A 16,695-nucleotide genomic window follows, 5' to 3' on the forward strand; every position below is an offset into this window, starting at 1 on the left:
AACAACAAAAAACAAAACCAAAAACCTGAACAAACACTATATTTAAAATGAAAATTGCAAGACAAAAAAAATATAGATATACAATTCATCCGTGCACAATCCTTAAATGCATTTTTTAAAAATTAAAAAAAAATTACAAGATACATATTTAGGTTTATTTTAAATTAAAAAAAATTACCACCTTCACTCTGTATGCCAAGTGAGGGAAAACAGAGACAAATGGGTCGCACCAGAACCATCAGCACTCTAGGAGTTAGGTCTGACTTTCTCTAAGAGAAAGGGTAAGCTCTGATGCTGCCAAAACTCAAGCGCAGGCAGAACCTGAAGCACCCAAGTACCACATTGCTCAGTGGGGTAACTCACCTGCTTCAAGTTCAGAATTTGCAGGAATCTGCAGGATTTAAGCCTAAGCTTGGCACTGGGGAAGGTGAAAGGAAGGAACAGATGAGGCAGGCCCCTGTCCTCCACCACCAGTGGACAACTTTCTATGCAAAAAGAAAACAAACGGGAACAAAAACATAATCCCAAAATAGAGAGTCCTCTATTTTTAAGGAGCACACAAGGCTTACCAGCAGGGAGAGGAGGGGAGGACAGCACATCAAGTTGATTAGCTTAGGGGAGGTGCAAGCATGACAACTTTTTTTCCTAGAGGAAAAAAGTCATCTTAAAGAGTATTATTTTTTGTGGTGGTTCTGTTTGAGAACTTGACCTAAGATGATGTCCCCCTTTGCAGCTAGGAGGCTGGAAGCAGCAGGGTCCCTCCAGAACAGCTAAAGAGCACCTACCTGCTGCTCCGCCCAGAGGGAAACCTTCAGCAGCCCTGGAGAACAGGGTGCAGCCAGGGGGCTGCTCAGGAGCATGCAGCCCTACGAGGCCCCAAAGTGCTTTGATGCACCCAGCTGTGCTCCTGCAGTTTAGCGCGAGCTCAAAGTGCTCAGCTGAACAAGAAAGGAAGTCAAGAACCAGGGCCTTGCGGTGGGAAGTAACACTTCAGCTGCTTGTCCCCACCATGCCCCTTCCCTCCTGCTAAATAGGTTTTCTGAGCTGCTGCTGAAGCTGGCATCACCCTGACTGCATCCAGCAGCTCTTCCGTCACCTTACTTCTTTCACTATTCACCTTCCTTCTTGCCCTATGCTGCACCCCACGCCTTTCTATCCATTTCCCTGCTCTGCTCAGCCTGGGAGTGCAGGGGGCATCACCACTCCTGCATACCCAGTGCAGCCTCTGCCAGCATGCTCAGATGGGTGCCTTGGAGGGAAAGGGCTCAAAGCACAGCACTAAGCCAAGGCAGGGGGATTCTCACCCCAAGGACTGTATTTTCAGACAGTCCTGGAGACATTTTGTTTCCCACCACAGAGAAGCTGGAAGAGAAAAAAGAACTGCCAGAGGCAGCCCACCACCATGGGGAGGGCAAACTGACTACACCTCCCTTCATTCCCAGAAGGAGAAATTTAAAGGGCGAAGGAAGATCTCGGGGCCCCACGATATCCTTACAAGCAAGGCAGGTGCAACACAGGGCACCTCAGATGCACGACGAAGAACACATGTGAAAGCTGCTGGTGCCAACACTGCTGACCCTACACAGACAAGGGCACAAACCCCACCAGCCTGACACAGGGCAGCAGCAGCAGGAGAGAGAAGTAGAAGACGGAAGGGCAAAGGTGAGGACAGAGATAGACTTCAACATCTCCTCCCATCTACACCCCCAAAAAGAAGCCATAGACATTGCACTCTGGGGAGGGACCTAGAAAATAGAAGTAAGAAAAGAAAATAAAGCCACTTTTTTGCTCAACCCCAAAGCACCAATGAAGTGAAGATACTTCCTGGAGTTACCTGGGGAAGGAAGCACAGACAGGGAGAGGGGGATTTCTGAAGCAATACTCAGCACTGCTCCGGTTCCATGCCAATGCCACAGGAGTTGGGCTGCCAGCACCCTCAGCAGGATGGTCCCCTCCAAGCCCCCAGCCTTTTGCACCAGGGAGATGGAGGCACAGGGCAGTGACACAGCTGGCAGAAAGGCCACAGCAACCCAAGAAGGAACAGAATCCAGGAGGCACCGAATCCCCAGCCCCAAATTAACCCTCTACGGCACACCACCTTCAGAGCAGAGACTGGGGAGGCTGCGTACAGGGTGGTGGGTGAGACGGGGAGGGAAGAGGACAGGGTTTCTTTTATATTCCTATATTTATATATAAAAAGTAAATAAGATCCCAGCTCTTGCACGATTATGGGTAATTGAAAAAATGCAGCAAAAGCAAGCGACATTGGAGTAAAAAGATGCACCAGGCAAGGAGGAATAGGTCTTGGAAAGTGGGGAAGGAGGCGAGGGGGGAAATAAGCACTTAGCCAGACACGCACTCCAGGTTTGTTACACCTCCCTGGGAAGAAGGACCTGGTCCTGAGCAGCCCCACTAATGCCACAACCTGTGGTGGGCATAAGTGTGGGGGCCTCAGGACACCATCCTTCAGCATGGCAACCTCTTTCTGCCAGGAGGTCCCTAGAAAAGCGATCATCTCCAAACACTGGGAGCTGCAAAAACCTCCTCTACAAAGAGAAGCTGGGAAAGGGAGTGAAATCCCTAGGAAGACTCAGCTCAGAGACAGCTCCTACCTGGTAAAAAGCAGGATTGTAAAGGGTTCCTTTTTTTTTTTTTTTTTTTTTTTTCTTTATATCATAAAATTACCCTGGGAACTTCAGTAAGGGGAGATGCAGAGAAATGCTCCCTTTCTCTTTTGAAAACAGAAATCAAGCAGTGGCTCACCACAGCTGGGCCTGCTCACCACACTATTTGTCTGTTTTCCATCCCAGAAGGAACTTGCACCTCATTAGTTTCACATCTCCCCAGTCCTGCTCTGCTCAACGACGAGAAAAGGAGAGCATTAGATAGGAGGCTGCTGCTCCAAGCTGAAGGCTGTGGGAAGCACTGACAGAGCCCAATGGGCAGAGAGAGGAGAGGAAGTTCCCAAGAGCAGCCCAGGCTGTGGGAGGCACCGAGACATCCATCACCTGCCACTGCAAAGCTAAGGGCACCAGAGAAGTCCAGACAAGAAAAGCTGCCCTAGCATCCCCTGCCTGCTATGTTCAGTTCAGACACCAACGTCTGGTAGCTTCCCTCTTCCCTGCAGTCATTCCCATGCATAAGATGAACACCCAGCAGAGATATCATGAATGGGGAAGCTTTGAATGAATGAATGTTCAAGCAACTCTTCCCTGCCACTCTGCAGGAAGCTAGAGCAGAAGACGACAGCCCTCACTTGAACACAGTCCCATCATGGTGTTCGTCTCCCCATCCCAAAGCCTCCAGCATTTGCTGGCCTCAAAAAGAGGTGATACCTCACTCGGAAGCACCTTCAGAGCACACAAGGCAGCTCTCTTGTCTACCTCTGAAGATGTGGACAGTCAGATGCTGGAATACATACAGATGGGACTCTGTTCTCTGTCTTGACGTGGTGAATCTGATATGGAAAAATGACACTCCCCACCCAATGCTAGAAGAAGCTAAGAGACCCTACAGAGGGGAGGCATATCTGCTTCCCAGGAGATAAGCCCACCATGGTTAATCTTGCTTGGATATGGGGTAGGGAAAAGAGAAGAGAGACAGTGACTTGGCAGGAAAGGTACATGACAACCCCAAATCTTAGCAGCTTGCTGTGCATGCAAAGTAAGTCAACTGTTTCCATGTTGGTGGCCCGATCCACGTTCTGGCAGAACGCAACCAGCCATTTCTGAGGGCCGCTCGGCCGGAAAACCACTTGGAGACTCTACCTTAGCTCACAGGAGAGGTATGGGAGGGAAGGGAACTCACTCCAACACTTGGGAGGCAAGAACGGGAAGGGTTTGTAGACAGGGTTCCTCCAACATGCAACTTGCCTTTTCAGCTCAGAGATCGCTGCTTAGTCCCAGAATGCCTTTCCCTCCAGTTCAAGCAAGGCAAACACCATCCCAGACACACATGCTTCAATACTACAAAATACTCTTTTCTCTAAGGACCATCTCTATTACCACTACAGTTTGTGCAATCACTGCATTTATTAATCATTTTTAAACTCTCTCTCGCTCTCTCCCTGTAGAAATTTTTTTTAAACTTTTCTTTTTTTTTTATGCAAAACTAATCATTTCACTTTTTCCACTCCATCATAAAATCTCCTCTAAAAACACGACAACAAGAGAACAAACATGGCACAGGCACAGAGAATATTTCCCTGTTTTTTGTTTTCGTAGGGGTTATGGGGAAGGGAAGGGGATACTTTCAGATAAACTCCTCCCTCAATCCCATGCCCTTTTTAAAAGGCATGGATGGATCTTCTTTCCCATCTCTGTTAAGGAGCAAGGGCAAAAATTCAGAAGGAGGAGTGCAACCCACGTGAATACAAAGGTAGGCTAGTCAGCCTCAAGTGGCTCATCCACCTGAGGGAACTCGAGGCTGCTGTGTGTTCAAGTTAGCAAACTTCTAACTCAAACCAGCATGGGATCCTCATTTTGGATCCAGAGGTTCAGGGTTTGGTCCCCACCTGGTGACTCACCCAGGGAGATATTTGTCACACAAGCAGTTGAGCTGTGCCTGCAATCCGGATCATACTCCTTTCTTCCTCCACAAAGAGGATCTACTGCACAGGTTCCTCTGCTTACAACAAGTCCCCTCATCTCCTCACCACAGGAAGAAGGTCCTCACGGAGTATCCCTACAATGACCCACTGTTTTGCTCTTCACAGACAGTCCCCTTGCTTGTCACTCTGGAGAAAGGCAAAACCCCTTCAATTAAACAATTCCTGTCCCCTGCCCTCAAAGAACACCATACAAGAGACACTGGGGAAAAGAATTCTGCCAAGAAAACACATCTTGGCCAAAACACATCAAGAGTTTCCTATTAAAGTTCCCTTTTATCTCCCACTTAAATGCTTCTTTTTTTTTTCCAGAACCTCAATACCACGAAACAAAACACATCACCACATACACACCAAACAGCAACTCAACAACCTAAAGTGACTGGCCAGTTTGCATCCACCCCACAAAGAAGCTCCTCTTATCTCACAGCCACAGAATAGTTCTTGTTGAGAAGGGGAAGGGGGGAAAGAGAGAAGAATCTCCTCGCTATTTCCCTAGCTTTATTTTCCTAGCTTTTCCTATGCCTACAAACCGCTCATTTTTGAGGCTGCAGTCAAATGGATAGGCTATGCTAAAATAAGGGATCCCCGGGTGTGCGAGGCACAGGAAAGATGCAAAAAAAAAAAAAAAAAAAATTAAAAAAACCCCCTCAAGACACGAGAAATACAGGCAGGTATTAACACAGACACGCACACAAGTCCAACAAGTTATAGGAAGCCTTAGCTTGATGAATGGATCAGGGAAGTCTTTCTCCCTGCCCCTAGCTTCAACCGTGAATGCAACTGCATCCCAAAAGAGTCTACTGAGCTCTTTAACCAAGGAAAGAAAAAGAAAGAGGTGTGCAAAGGGTGGTGCTAACAGCACCTGGAATCCCCCTCGGACTGTCTGCGCAGACACCCACTGCAAGTGATGCGAATTCACCCTGCCCCATGGCTTTGAATGCCACTGGCCGCAAGGCAGGAGGAGCCTGTGGGGAGGGCAGCATTCTACCAACCCAGGCACTGGAGGCAGGGAATAGGCAAGCTTCTGGGCACAGAAGCCCCAAATTAAGGTCAGAAGCTGGTCTGTCCCTCTACCACCCCAACGCCGCCTCTTGGGCAAACATATATTACTTCTCTCCCACAGACTGCCTCCCTTCTATCCTCAGACCGCTGCAACCACAAAATCACCACTCCACACAACAGCACTCCTCAGAGCCAGCAGCTCACGAGCATCCTTGTGTGGAAGCACCAGAGGGGCTAATTCCACTCATATTCACCCACCCAGGGCAGATCTGTAACTAGGTGAGCCAAGCCCTGGCATGGGGAAGTTTTTCCACCCTTTTCACCTCTGCAGCATGTTATGTAGAAGTGACACTCCTCTGCCCCTTCCTGAATACCAGGGACAGGGCTGAGAGGGTAAGGCTCTCCCACTGACTGATCAGCACCTCTTTCCATTACCCCTACAGCCTGAGTTCTGTGCAAGTAGGGGTAGAAGGGAGAGCAAAGGAACGGCATCTTGCCGTGAAGTTTAGGACCCACACAGAAACAGAGCAAGTCAGAAATAGTAGGCAAAGGAGAGCTTATTCTGAATGTGAACAAAGGTGGTCAGGGGAAGAGTAAGCTGTGGTCTTGCTCACTCCTACTTGCTGGGGCAAAGAGAAGGAATTTCTAGATCAGTTCACAGCTCTGGGGGAAGAGATCCAGCGCACATCCGTATGATGTGAGAAAGAGTTATTTCTTATTAGCACCTTTGGTTGACAGTTGCAAGGGCTGATTCAGATGCTTGAAAACAGAAAGGGGAACCCTCTTCCAGGCCATCTACCACAGGGAAGGAAGAGCAGGAGAGATGAAAGGAAGCAGGAAGAGGAAACAACCTGCCTTAGCATCCATCCCTCCTTCCTTCCGAAGGAGCTGGGGGGAAGCTTACGTTCAAGGAGGAAGACCAGTCTCTCCCAGCTGCAGCAGCCACGCTGTTAGTGGATCTTCCCCCAAACTGAAGGATGGATGCTAGGCCCACTCCCACTTCCACCACAGGAAGGCTGGGGAAGGACATTTCATGCCCTCTCCCCCAAGCAAGTGCAAGTGATGAACACCAGGAGGAAGATCTGGGCCAGAATCAGACTCCCCTTTTCTTCCCTTCCCCCCGCAGAGCTGAGCAAGTTGGAAGATGATGAGGAGGGAGCAAGGCACCTGAAAGTGCCCATACAACTGCCAAGGTAGCACCAATAGTCACAGGAAAGGGGAAGCCGATATGGGGTGTAGCCTGCATGGCACACCCCCACCACCCTAGCCTTGTCTCAAGCACCTTTCCAGGCATGGGGCTTCACCTGCCCCTCTTCCCCTCGCTCTGGGGGCATCTGGATCAGGAACTGCCATGAGGACAGCAGACGAGAGGGCAGATGCAGACCGCAGACCAAGAGGAGGAAGGATGGTAGGATCAGTGTCATGGCAAGGGGACACATAGGAATGGAAGAGACTGCATGCACATTATGGGAGAAGGCTTGGGGGGCATGGGCAAAGGCTCTAATCCTCTTATATCCTCCCCTCAAGGGTCTGGAGCTCCTCTTCGGTTTTTGTCAGTGATGGAAGTGGAAGGAGGAGGTAGAGCACCTTCCCCACCACCCCCACAGGTACACAGACACACGCTCACCCATCCCTCATCCCCAAAGGCTCCACCGCCCATTGGACAACACCACATTCAAGGACAAACAACCACTCCCCAGCCCCACCACGACCCTCCCTGCTTCCTCCCAGCAGCAGCGACACCCAGGAACAGTAGGTGCCCCCAACTCCTTGCCACTGACACGCTCCAGCCTCCAGGCAAGAGGGAGTGAACAGGGGGAAAGGAAGAGGAAGGGTGGCAGTGAGGGCAGAGGGACAGCCAAGGGGAGAAGGAGAGAACTAAGGACAGCCATTCGCACCACGACTTCTCGCAGTAGAGCTCCCCCCACATGGCTGGAGCAGGGGGACCCGGCTGCTCACTTGCTGCCTCCTCCACCGCCACCCACCGCCACCTTCTCAAAATCCTCCGCGTTGCAGAACTCCTTGATGGTGACAGTGAGGAGGTTGCTGGTGACGTCTGTGACCACCACATTAGAGCAAGGGGACATCTCGGGACGCCAGTCGCTGGCTTCCTGCTCCGGGTCGGAAGAAGAGAGGGATAAGGAGGGTGTCTGCCCCCCACTGCAGCCTCCTGGGGGAGAACGCTTGCTGGTGGCAGCTGACTCAGGTGGGATCGAGAGGTCGAGGACCTCTGACTCACGCCAGTCGGGAATGGCTGGGCTGAGGGTCTCGGGAAGCAGCTTCGGAGGGGAATCATCTGGGTCAGAGGAGGAGTGGGGGGCTGGTGACTGGCAGCCGGAGGAGCTGGAGCTGGGGGCATCATAGGGGGTGGAGCCCATAATGAGCCCACAGGAGGCCGCCTGGGAGCTTTCAGCCTCCCCTTTGCCCTCCAGAGATGGGGCAGGTGCAGTGGACGGCTTATTGTAGAGAGAAAAGGAGCCGAACTTCATGTGGCGGATCTGGGTGCGGAGAACGCTCTCGCTGAACTTTTTGCTCTTGCCAATGACACGGTTTCGGGAGGGGATCTTGGGGCGAGCCAGGCCCCCAGCACCGTTGGCTGGTTTCCCACCTTTGTCAATGACTTTGAGGTTGAGGATGATGCGGCTGCGCTTGGGCTCACGGGGTTTCACCTTGCGGTTGATGATGCGGACGGTCTCCGAGAAGGGCGAGACAGGAGGACGGATGCCGGCCCCCCCCGCCATGCTCCCGCCGTTCTGGGGGTCTGGACGGGGCAGGGGACGCCGGGACATGCGGTGGCATCGCCGGATGTCTTTCTTGAGCCGGTGCACTGCGGCACTGGAGTGGAGCTTGGGAGAGGAGGTGCTGGAACCAGGCTTGACAGAAAAGTGTACATCCCCAATGTGGAGGGCCTCCGCCTGGGCCCGAGCCTGCGGTGGTGGGGAGAGAGAAAACAAAACAGGGTCAGAGAGGCAGCCTTAGGAGCAGCCAAGTCTCAAATCAGGCATTTCTCAACTCAGCAATGCTGTGTCGCATTTATACCCACGTTAATGACAAGACCACATACACACATCTGGACTATTGATGGCTATGGCACAGCCACCATACAAGCAGGAGGCACTGTACATCCTTTTTGAGTAGCTAATTTCTCCTTACGCTGTGTCCCTGTTGATACGTGTTTTCCACAGGAGGAAAATGCCACCCTCCAGCTGTGTTTCTGGGTTATAGATAATGGTTTCCAAGGTCCTCCTCAGTCATCACCAGCCAACCTGCACAACCCTCCACTGTCAGCCATCCAAAATTACATACTAGTCCCAAGACAGGGGACTGTATCAGTTCCTCTACGAAATAAGCACAAGACAAGGGAGAGAGGAAGAGTAACACATCCAGTTTGCTCTTCCCCTTCCACAACCAAAGCATGGCCAACAGGGGCCTTGAGAAGCACAGATGGAGGCAGGTGAGGGTGGTCTGACAGAGCTGTCTTAGCTAAACACAGGAAAAGCAGAGATCTGAAGCTTAATTTCAACTAGAGATCATAAGAAAGTGTTTATCCTCACTCCGCTGTGGAAATCAAGGTACAGTGTTTAAAGCCAAGCAGCTAGAATTCAAGTCAAGTTTAACTGCATCTCTAAAGAGACTAGCTTGTCCTTTTGACCACCACAGTTGTTTGAAACTTACTAATAAAACAAAGCAGGAACAGCATCAGTTCAACTGCTTGGTGCCTGTCCTGCTCAAGAGCCAGGGCAGGGGAACAAGACTTGTAAGCAATTCTGGTGCTTGGAGACAGTGCCAAAGCCTGCCCCGATTCATGCACCAGAAAGGAACGTTTTCTGGCAGCAGAAACAACAGTTTCATTGGTAAGCTGAGGCAGTACGACCTGAAGACCCTGTGGGCATGGAAACCCAGAGCATGTTCTTACATCACGACTTGTCAGAGCACAGCTGCTTGAGAGCTCAGCCTCCCACGTGCACCCCGCTCCTTGCTCAAACCATCCCCTTCCTTATTCCTGCCTGTGACCACTGCTGAGAAGTCACTCGGGCCTGGAGGGGACAGGCGAGGCCCCTCCGCTTGCCCATGTAGTGAGCAGCTTCCCCCACCTCGTGGGCACGATAAGAACTGCAGTGCTATAGACGACAGCTGCTTTTCTTCCCCAACTTTTCCATCCCGTTGCCCCCTAGCACACGCCAAGATCGGGATGGCTTCTTGCCAGCTAAGAGCTTAAGCACTCCAACACCATCTCCTTTGTCACCCTGCAGCCTGTGCCTCCCACCAAAGAAACGCCTGGGGAAAAAAATGTGCGTGTGAAGACAGGGATCCAACAGATCTAAGCAAGGGGCCCAGGCTAGCTCTTGCAAAGTAAGCTCAAAGCCCCAGACATCCCCAGAGCTTTGCTGTTACCCAGTGCCCCTCTTCTCCCACCGAAATCCCCATGGGAACCAAAGAAGATCCTGAGCGAGCAGAAAACAAGATGTGAAGACATTTTGTTCCTCCCTGGCTAATGCTGGACGATCATGCCCTTCAGTACTATTTGTATCCTGTCTTTAAAAGGACTGCAAAGATGAGGCTTCCTTCCTCAGCTGTATGTGAAAAAGCAGACTGAAGGCTCATTTGAACCAGGTGTTCTAGAGTTTTTATTAGCTGACTGTCAAGGAAACAGGGATGAGTAACACATTGCCAAGGCAGGCACAGACACTCTCCACATTAACCCTGGGCTGTAAAGGGTGCCGTTTCACCTAGCTAGAGGGAAGTATCCTCAGGGCAGACAAATCTCAACATGTCGTAACGAAGCAGAAGCATCCCAGTTTCCAGCTAGTTTCTCTTTGCTCAGCCTCACACATTATTCCATGCCCAAAACTGTTCAGAGAATGAATAGTTAGACACAGTTCTTGTCCCAGATGTCCTGCATGCTGGAGCACAGCAACAGCACCAGACGAACTCCCTGCATCATGTATCAGCTATCCCCAACATTCCACAGTTTAGAGACCCCAGAGATCCCATGAGGAGGTCACAGGCACAGAGACATGCACATCTAGGGCTGTGCTTCCTCCTCTCTTCACAGGTCCCTCTGAAGCAGATGGCAGACACCAGACTAAGCTACAGTTTGCTTTCTGACATTATATACCAGCACTGCCTGGATTAACAACTTCATTCTTCCTTTCCACTCCTTGCCCATCACAGCCAGCCCTTCTAGCATTGCTGCTCTTGTGCTTTGGGCTTCTCGCCAGTTTACCACTGCTCAGCTGAGAAGAAGTGCAACACAATGTCCCAGTCCAAAATGCAGGACAGGGAAGTCAGGCAGAGGGTACTGAAGGCCAGATGTGCCAGTAAAGATCCCTGGTCCACAGCTTCAGCAGGTAGACACAGGCATTTTTCATGGCCCTTCTTGACACCAACACCACACATCATCTTGATTAATTCCCTTCCCTGAAATCACATGTTGGAGTAAGGAGTTCTGCCCCCTCTGTGACATGCTGCTCTGAGTTGAGTCTAATTGCTGCTTTTCCCACAGCACTGCCTTCCATCACCCATGTGAAAAAGGAGGCAGCCTCCCCCAAGCCTGGGGGAAGCAGTAACAAACACCCACAGTTGCCTTATACACCCCAAAATTCCTCAGCATAGGTTCCCATCAAACACATTAAATGACAAGTGATAATGCTGGGATGGTCATCGCCCAGCCACTTCCACTGTCCTGCTGGTTTTTACTTTCCCAGCCTGTGCACATTTATCAGCTCCTGCCCTGTTTTGACAGAGAGACCTGTTTTGGGTGTTGTGCTTACACAGCAGCTAGCAAAGAGCCCTGCTAGGGTTTTTCCAGTGTGCCAGAACCACTAGGTCTCCCTTACTTGCGATATGTCTGTGTTTCCAGTTATCTCCTCAAGGCTGAAGCTGTTTCTAATTTGTATTTCAGCTCCCTGCATTTATTAAATTCTAGTTTCAGTAGTCTCCAGGTAGACTATGTGCAGCATCAATCTCTTTAGCCAGATTATTGAGAGAGGGTAAGCTGACACTCAACAGTTCTCCCCTAGAGCAACACCGCTATCCCCCAGTGACCAGCTTCAGTGCAAGTTCCAAAGAGCAATATGTAAATATTCAGCTTACCTTAAGCTTGTTTTTCCAGGTAAGGTTTCAAGAAAAATATTATCAGATGCTTTATCTAAGACCAGCCCCCAGAGCCCTCTCACTTGCGAAGCTCACTATTCCTACCACAGGATCAGGTTTATTCAGGCATCAACTATACAAGCTCAGATCTCTTCCCTGAAGAAGACAGCATGTTTTCTGGGCTCTCCTTCTCCCACTTCCAACTTCACATTAAGTAACATGCTACCTTTGGTCTGGAGAAGACTCAGCATTCAGTTTAATCTTTTGGAAATGCACTTTTCCCTGGTACGGATCTATTCATCACACTCACCAGCCACATGTGCATAAGGTCTCTGAAAAACAAACCCATTTAATCCTTTCAACCATTTCACCACAGTTTGCTACTTAACTCAGAAGTTTTCCAAATGGAAACTATGTTTCTGGGTTTTGCGGCTTTCACCTGCAGGATTTGCTCACTGCTGGAGAAGTACTCAGCATGTATACGAAGTAATTCACTCTCTGCTTACAGCTCAGCCTACATCAGGATGCAGCTTCTGGAGGCTTGCTGCAGTGCTCCGTCATAACAGCAAGCCAATTGCTAGGATTGCTTCCCTTCCCCCTCTTCCCTTTTGGGATACATATCACCTTTATTTAGCCTGTACAGCTCTCCCTCATTGCCCCTGGGAACTAGCATATCTCCCCTGTTCCATACTATTTCTGAATAAGTGTCCCTTGAGGCCCAGCAAGCGTATTTGTTCATTCATTCCCTTAACGCACTGAGGCACACAAGCACGTACATGGACATGTGCTTAGAAAAGCCTCTGTTACCTGAATTGTATCAAAATCTCTGCAACTTGGAAGGAGAAAAAAAACAAGACAAAAAATCCTTGTAAAGCAATGGATTTCTAGATAATTATTTCAAAATCAAGCAGTTTCCAGTAGTGCTGCTGCACCACAGTAGCACTACTCTCTCATAAATTACTGGTTCCACTTTGTCCTTTACTCTCCACCTACATTCCCACAGTCCTTGCTCCAAACAGCATCCGCAAAAGCTCTTCTTTCCCCTTTTTGGCTGCCATTCTGCCTTTTTTATCACCCCCTTTCTTCTGCAGTCTTCCAAGTGAGAAGGCAACAGCAAGCCAGTTCATAGCACAGTTCTCCCAAGTAACACTGCCATAAACTAAAGTTTCCCTACTGGATGGGGAACAAAATACTACAAAGGGGAATGGTCTGTTTTCAAACCACTTGGGGATAATTTACGAACAGGGAAGAGATCAAAAGAAACCCAACTCCAACTTTAGAGTTCAAGGAAGGGCAAAGTGGCAGAACACCATGCTGCTTGGCCCTTTCTTCCCCCCCTCCTCTACTCTCCCCTACTTCTCCATTAACCTTCTCCAGTCTTTTCATCTTAGTATTTACACCCATCCCAAGTAGGTGTCTTTGCTAGCCACTCACAGAGCTTGCAGAGCACTGTCTCTTAACAGCACTTGATAGACTTTATTAGATTAGTTGGCAAGTTTTGCATTCTGCACAGTGGAGTGCCGAGGGAAAAGCAACATAAAAAGAACAAACTGAGCAGAAGAGGAAGATCAGTATAGCACGTGCTATGATTCTTCCTAACCTCACACCAGCTTCCACTCTGACCTGCAGCTGAAGAGCCTATCCTCAAGAACAACTTCAGCCAGACACCTAAGTAGTAAGGTAAGAGCCTTATGTACAGAGCTGCCCATTTCAGATCAAGGACTCCGCTTCCCATACGCTCAGCACAAAGCTTGTGACATATGAGCAACCTCTCAGAATTACAACCTCCTGCCAAGTTTCATCTCAGCTGTGGGAAAGTTTGCCCCTAGTATGCAGAGGATAAAGACCCATTTCCTGCCCAAAACTTTGCAGGGGTCACTTTCAACACTGGCCATCTTGATAGTGATATTACAAAGCCTGGGCTGTAATCTCCCTTTGGAGTCTGATGGAAAGGGCAAGTGTTACACAGCTCTCAGCAACGGGAGCCTAGCTTATAAAGGCAGCAGGTGGCCAAAAATGGAGCCTTTCAAAGCTTCCCCAAAGGCGTGGGCCACTAACCTGCTGGAATGCTTTCTGCAAATCCCTCTGGGTGCCTACCCACAGCTTTCAAAAACTAATCCTAGGATAAACCTAGCCCCAACTGCAAACTAAATCACCCTCACAAGCCAGGGGACTGAGCGGAGTATCAGAGCACTTAATACCTTACTGGAGGCTTGGAAGCCCAAGTTTAAGCACTGGTACACCTGAAAAATCCTAGCAAGCCACTGAGTCGAGGGCAGACTAGTCTACCAGAGCACTCCTAGGCCAGACTCCTGCTTAAACATCATTGCACCCAGGCTTAATCTGTTCAGTTAGCAGCTCAAAAAGAATATTGTTCTAACTGCCAACTCCAAAGATTCCCTCTGGGATGCAAGAATCAAGTTTCTTTCCCTGTTTCTGAAATTCTCACTAACAAGAGGATCTGCAGCTGAAGCAACCAAAAGCATCATTAGCAATGCATGAGGCAGAATGAAATCCCACTCCTCTCCCAGCAGCAGTGGTGCTGCAGGGTGGCAGAGGTCAAACATGCATCTTTGGCAGGTCAGAAAGACTGACAGGGTGATGCACATGATGCAAACTATCCTGCTGGTCTGTCCTGTTTCTGGCCACAGCTGCATTGCCAGTGGTCCACCTGAATAGAGCTCAAACAAGTTCAGGTAGGGCTGGCTAGCTGAGATAGAGTTACTTCCTGATGCCTAGCCTAGGGTGTTATTTTTAGGGTAGGACACAAAGTCACAGAAAAACAGCAAGTCAGAGAGCACAAATCGGTTCACCAGCTCCGTTTCCCAGAGCTGCCCTGCCAGCCTCTCCCACAAAGTGGCACCAGCCTTCAGGAGAGCTCATCTCACTCCCTGTCGTGATCCATCTTCTATAAAGTACCGAGCCAGCGCTGCAAACCTACAGGTTTTCAGTAGTGTTTGAGAAGCTGGCAGAAGGAAGATGTGCCAAAGGAACGTGTCAGGGGTGTGATTCAAAGGATGCTGTTGAATCATTCGCGTTCCAAGTTTAGGGGTTTTTTTTAAAGGGCAAGGGGAGAAGAGGAGGCACGAGTGGGTTTTATTTTTGAGTTTGGAGGTTGGTTTGGGGTTTTTAAATGACTGAAAATTTGGCAGTGGATTTTGCCGTATCACATTCAGAATCAAAAAGAAACTGATTACACACAGTAAAGTTAAAAACGCAGCATAAACACTTCTCTACCACTCTGAACCATGTCAAGTGTTACAAATACCAGTATTTTTTAATTCAAGCAGAGAACTATTTTAAGCTGGTGGTTCCCCTTTAAGCGTTCCTCTGCATTGTTGGAAACCTAAACACAAGGGTTTCATTTAATGCATGACTGCCAGAAAGAGAAAACCAAACTAGTCTAGTTTCTCTGAATAAAGCGTAAGAGGTAACACATATCAGTCATGTTTGTAGCTCTCAGTCTGCAGATACAGAAAACTGTTAGCAGAAAAACAGGCAATGAGGGAGGACAGTTCCATCAGAAGGACTTTCTGAGGATAATCACAGTCCCCTGGGGCATCAGAATATGCCTGTTCCTGCACTTCTTCTGCGTGCTTCATTATGTCCTCTTAAAGCAGAGGAGAGGTGACACCCTACCCCCTCACCGCTCCTTCTGGTGCTCATACAGTTAAAAGTGCTGCACTGACTTGAGTAAAGCTCCTACCGCTGCCAGGCAAAGGAAAGTATTAACCTGTTTCACAGATGGGGAAACATGCACAAAGGCTAAATGACTTGCCCAAAGCCATAGGATGAGTTAGTGATAGCGATGCCTTACCACAGGGTCCATCCTGGCTGTTCCAGGGCTTTATACCAGATCAAAACGAGGGGAACTATGAACTCACTCATCTGTCTTAATCATACAAAGGTGTGCTGTTTCTACGTTCATTTGAAATCAGACATTGAGACAGTTGGAAGAGGAAAGGGGAAGAGATCAGCAAAGCAAGGAGCTTGTAAACTAATAAATTCACAGAGCTCTCACAGCAGTCACATAGCTACCACGTTTCTTAATTTAACTAAGTAAAGAACGAGGGGGGGGACAGGACGGGACACGACACGTGCACTAAGGACTACCTTCCTTGCTCTTCACTGAGAGCAAAACAAGCCTGTAGTTTACAGATCAAAACATGAACCCTTCATGAAACTCCCACAGAGCACCTATATCCTGAAACACAACCAGAGGAGCACAAGTGGCAGTGGGATTCCCGCCACAGTTGCCCAATTGCTGAGCATGCTGCTAAGTTGCAGGGCACAGGCTGGCTGGAAGAGGCTGCCGAAGGAAAAGGGAGCAGGGCTGGCTAGCTCTCCACTGCAGCAGTAGAACGCCATAAAAAGGAAGAGGATACTGAAAAAAGAGACTGCAGCCTCACCGTACACATCCACATGTGCCAACCGTCCTGCTGGGGCACCCATCACATGCACACACGCTCTCCCCTCCACCTGCTTTCCCATCGTGTTGTCCCCACATCCCCCAAGCCAGGCAGCCGGCATAAGTCACTTGAAAGTCCATCCTTTCCAAGGGCATGCACTGGTGAGGTTTGAGACGCATTTAGCTAGGCCTAAGTTATTTAAATAACAGTTACCTTCAACAGAAAAGTTTTAGGCTTAGGTCCTCTCTTCTTGGGCCCATACAGCTCACGCTCTCGTTCCCTTGAGGGAGTCAAATTTGTCAAGAAGTTAAAACTTTTCCCAAAACCATGAAACAAGTTTAAGGGGAAAAAAAAAAAAAAAAGGAAAAAACAAAATGGGTGGGGGGAGGATGGAAAAGAGGAGGGTAAACAGCCTCTCCCGCTCACCCACCCAACCAAACCTGCTGCAACCCCCAGCTGGGGTGGGGGACGAGCACTTACTTCTGCTCGAAGGCAGCGATGAGGCGGGAATCCAGGATGTTCTCCTCGGGTTCCCAGGTGCTGTACCTGCCGGGGCACAGGCAACAGGGCAGGGACAGA

At 49.4% G+C, this 16,695-nt stretch overlaps 1 protein-coding gene across 1 annotated transcript; it reads right to left on the reverse strand.

The window, feature by feature from the left end:
- Positions 1 to 7,566: 7,566 nt before the first annotated feature.
- CBX6 (chromobox homolog 6) lies at positions 7,567 to 16,664 on the reverse strand (the record flags this gene model as incomplete). The annotated part of the gene is made up of 3 exons (XM_010022389.1): positions 7,567 to 8,538; positions 16,330 to 16,396; positions 16,597 to 16,664. Coding segments are annotated over 3 exons (1,107 nt in total), but the record flags the coding sequence as incomplete, so codon positions are not given.
- Positions 16,665 to 16,695: the final 31 nt, after the last annotated feature.

This window comes from Nestor notabilis, unplaced genomic scaffold (genome assembly GCF_000696875.1).
Source record: "Nestor notabilis isolate BGI_N333 unplaced genomic scaffold, ASM69687v1 scaffold20699, whole genome shotgun sequence".
Lineage (NCBI taxonomy): Eukaryota > Metazoa > Chordata > Aves > Psittaciformes > Psittacidae > Nestor > Nestor notabilis.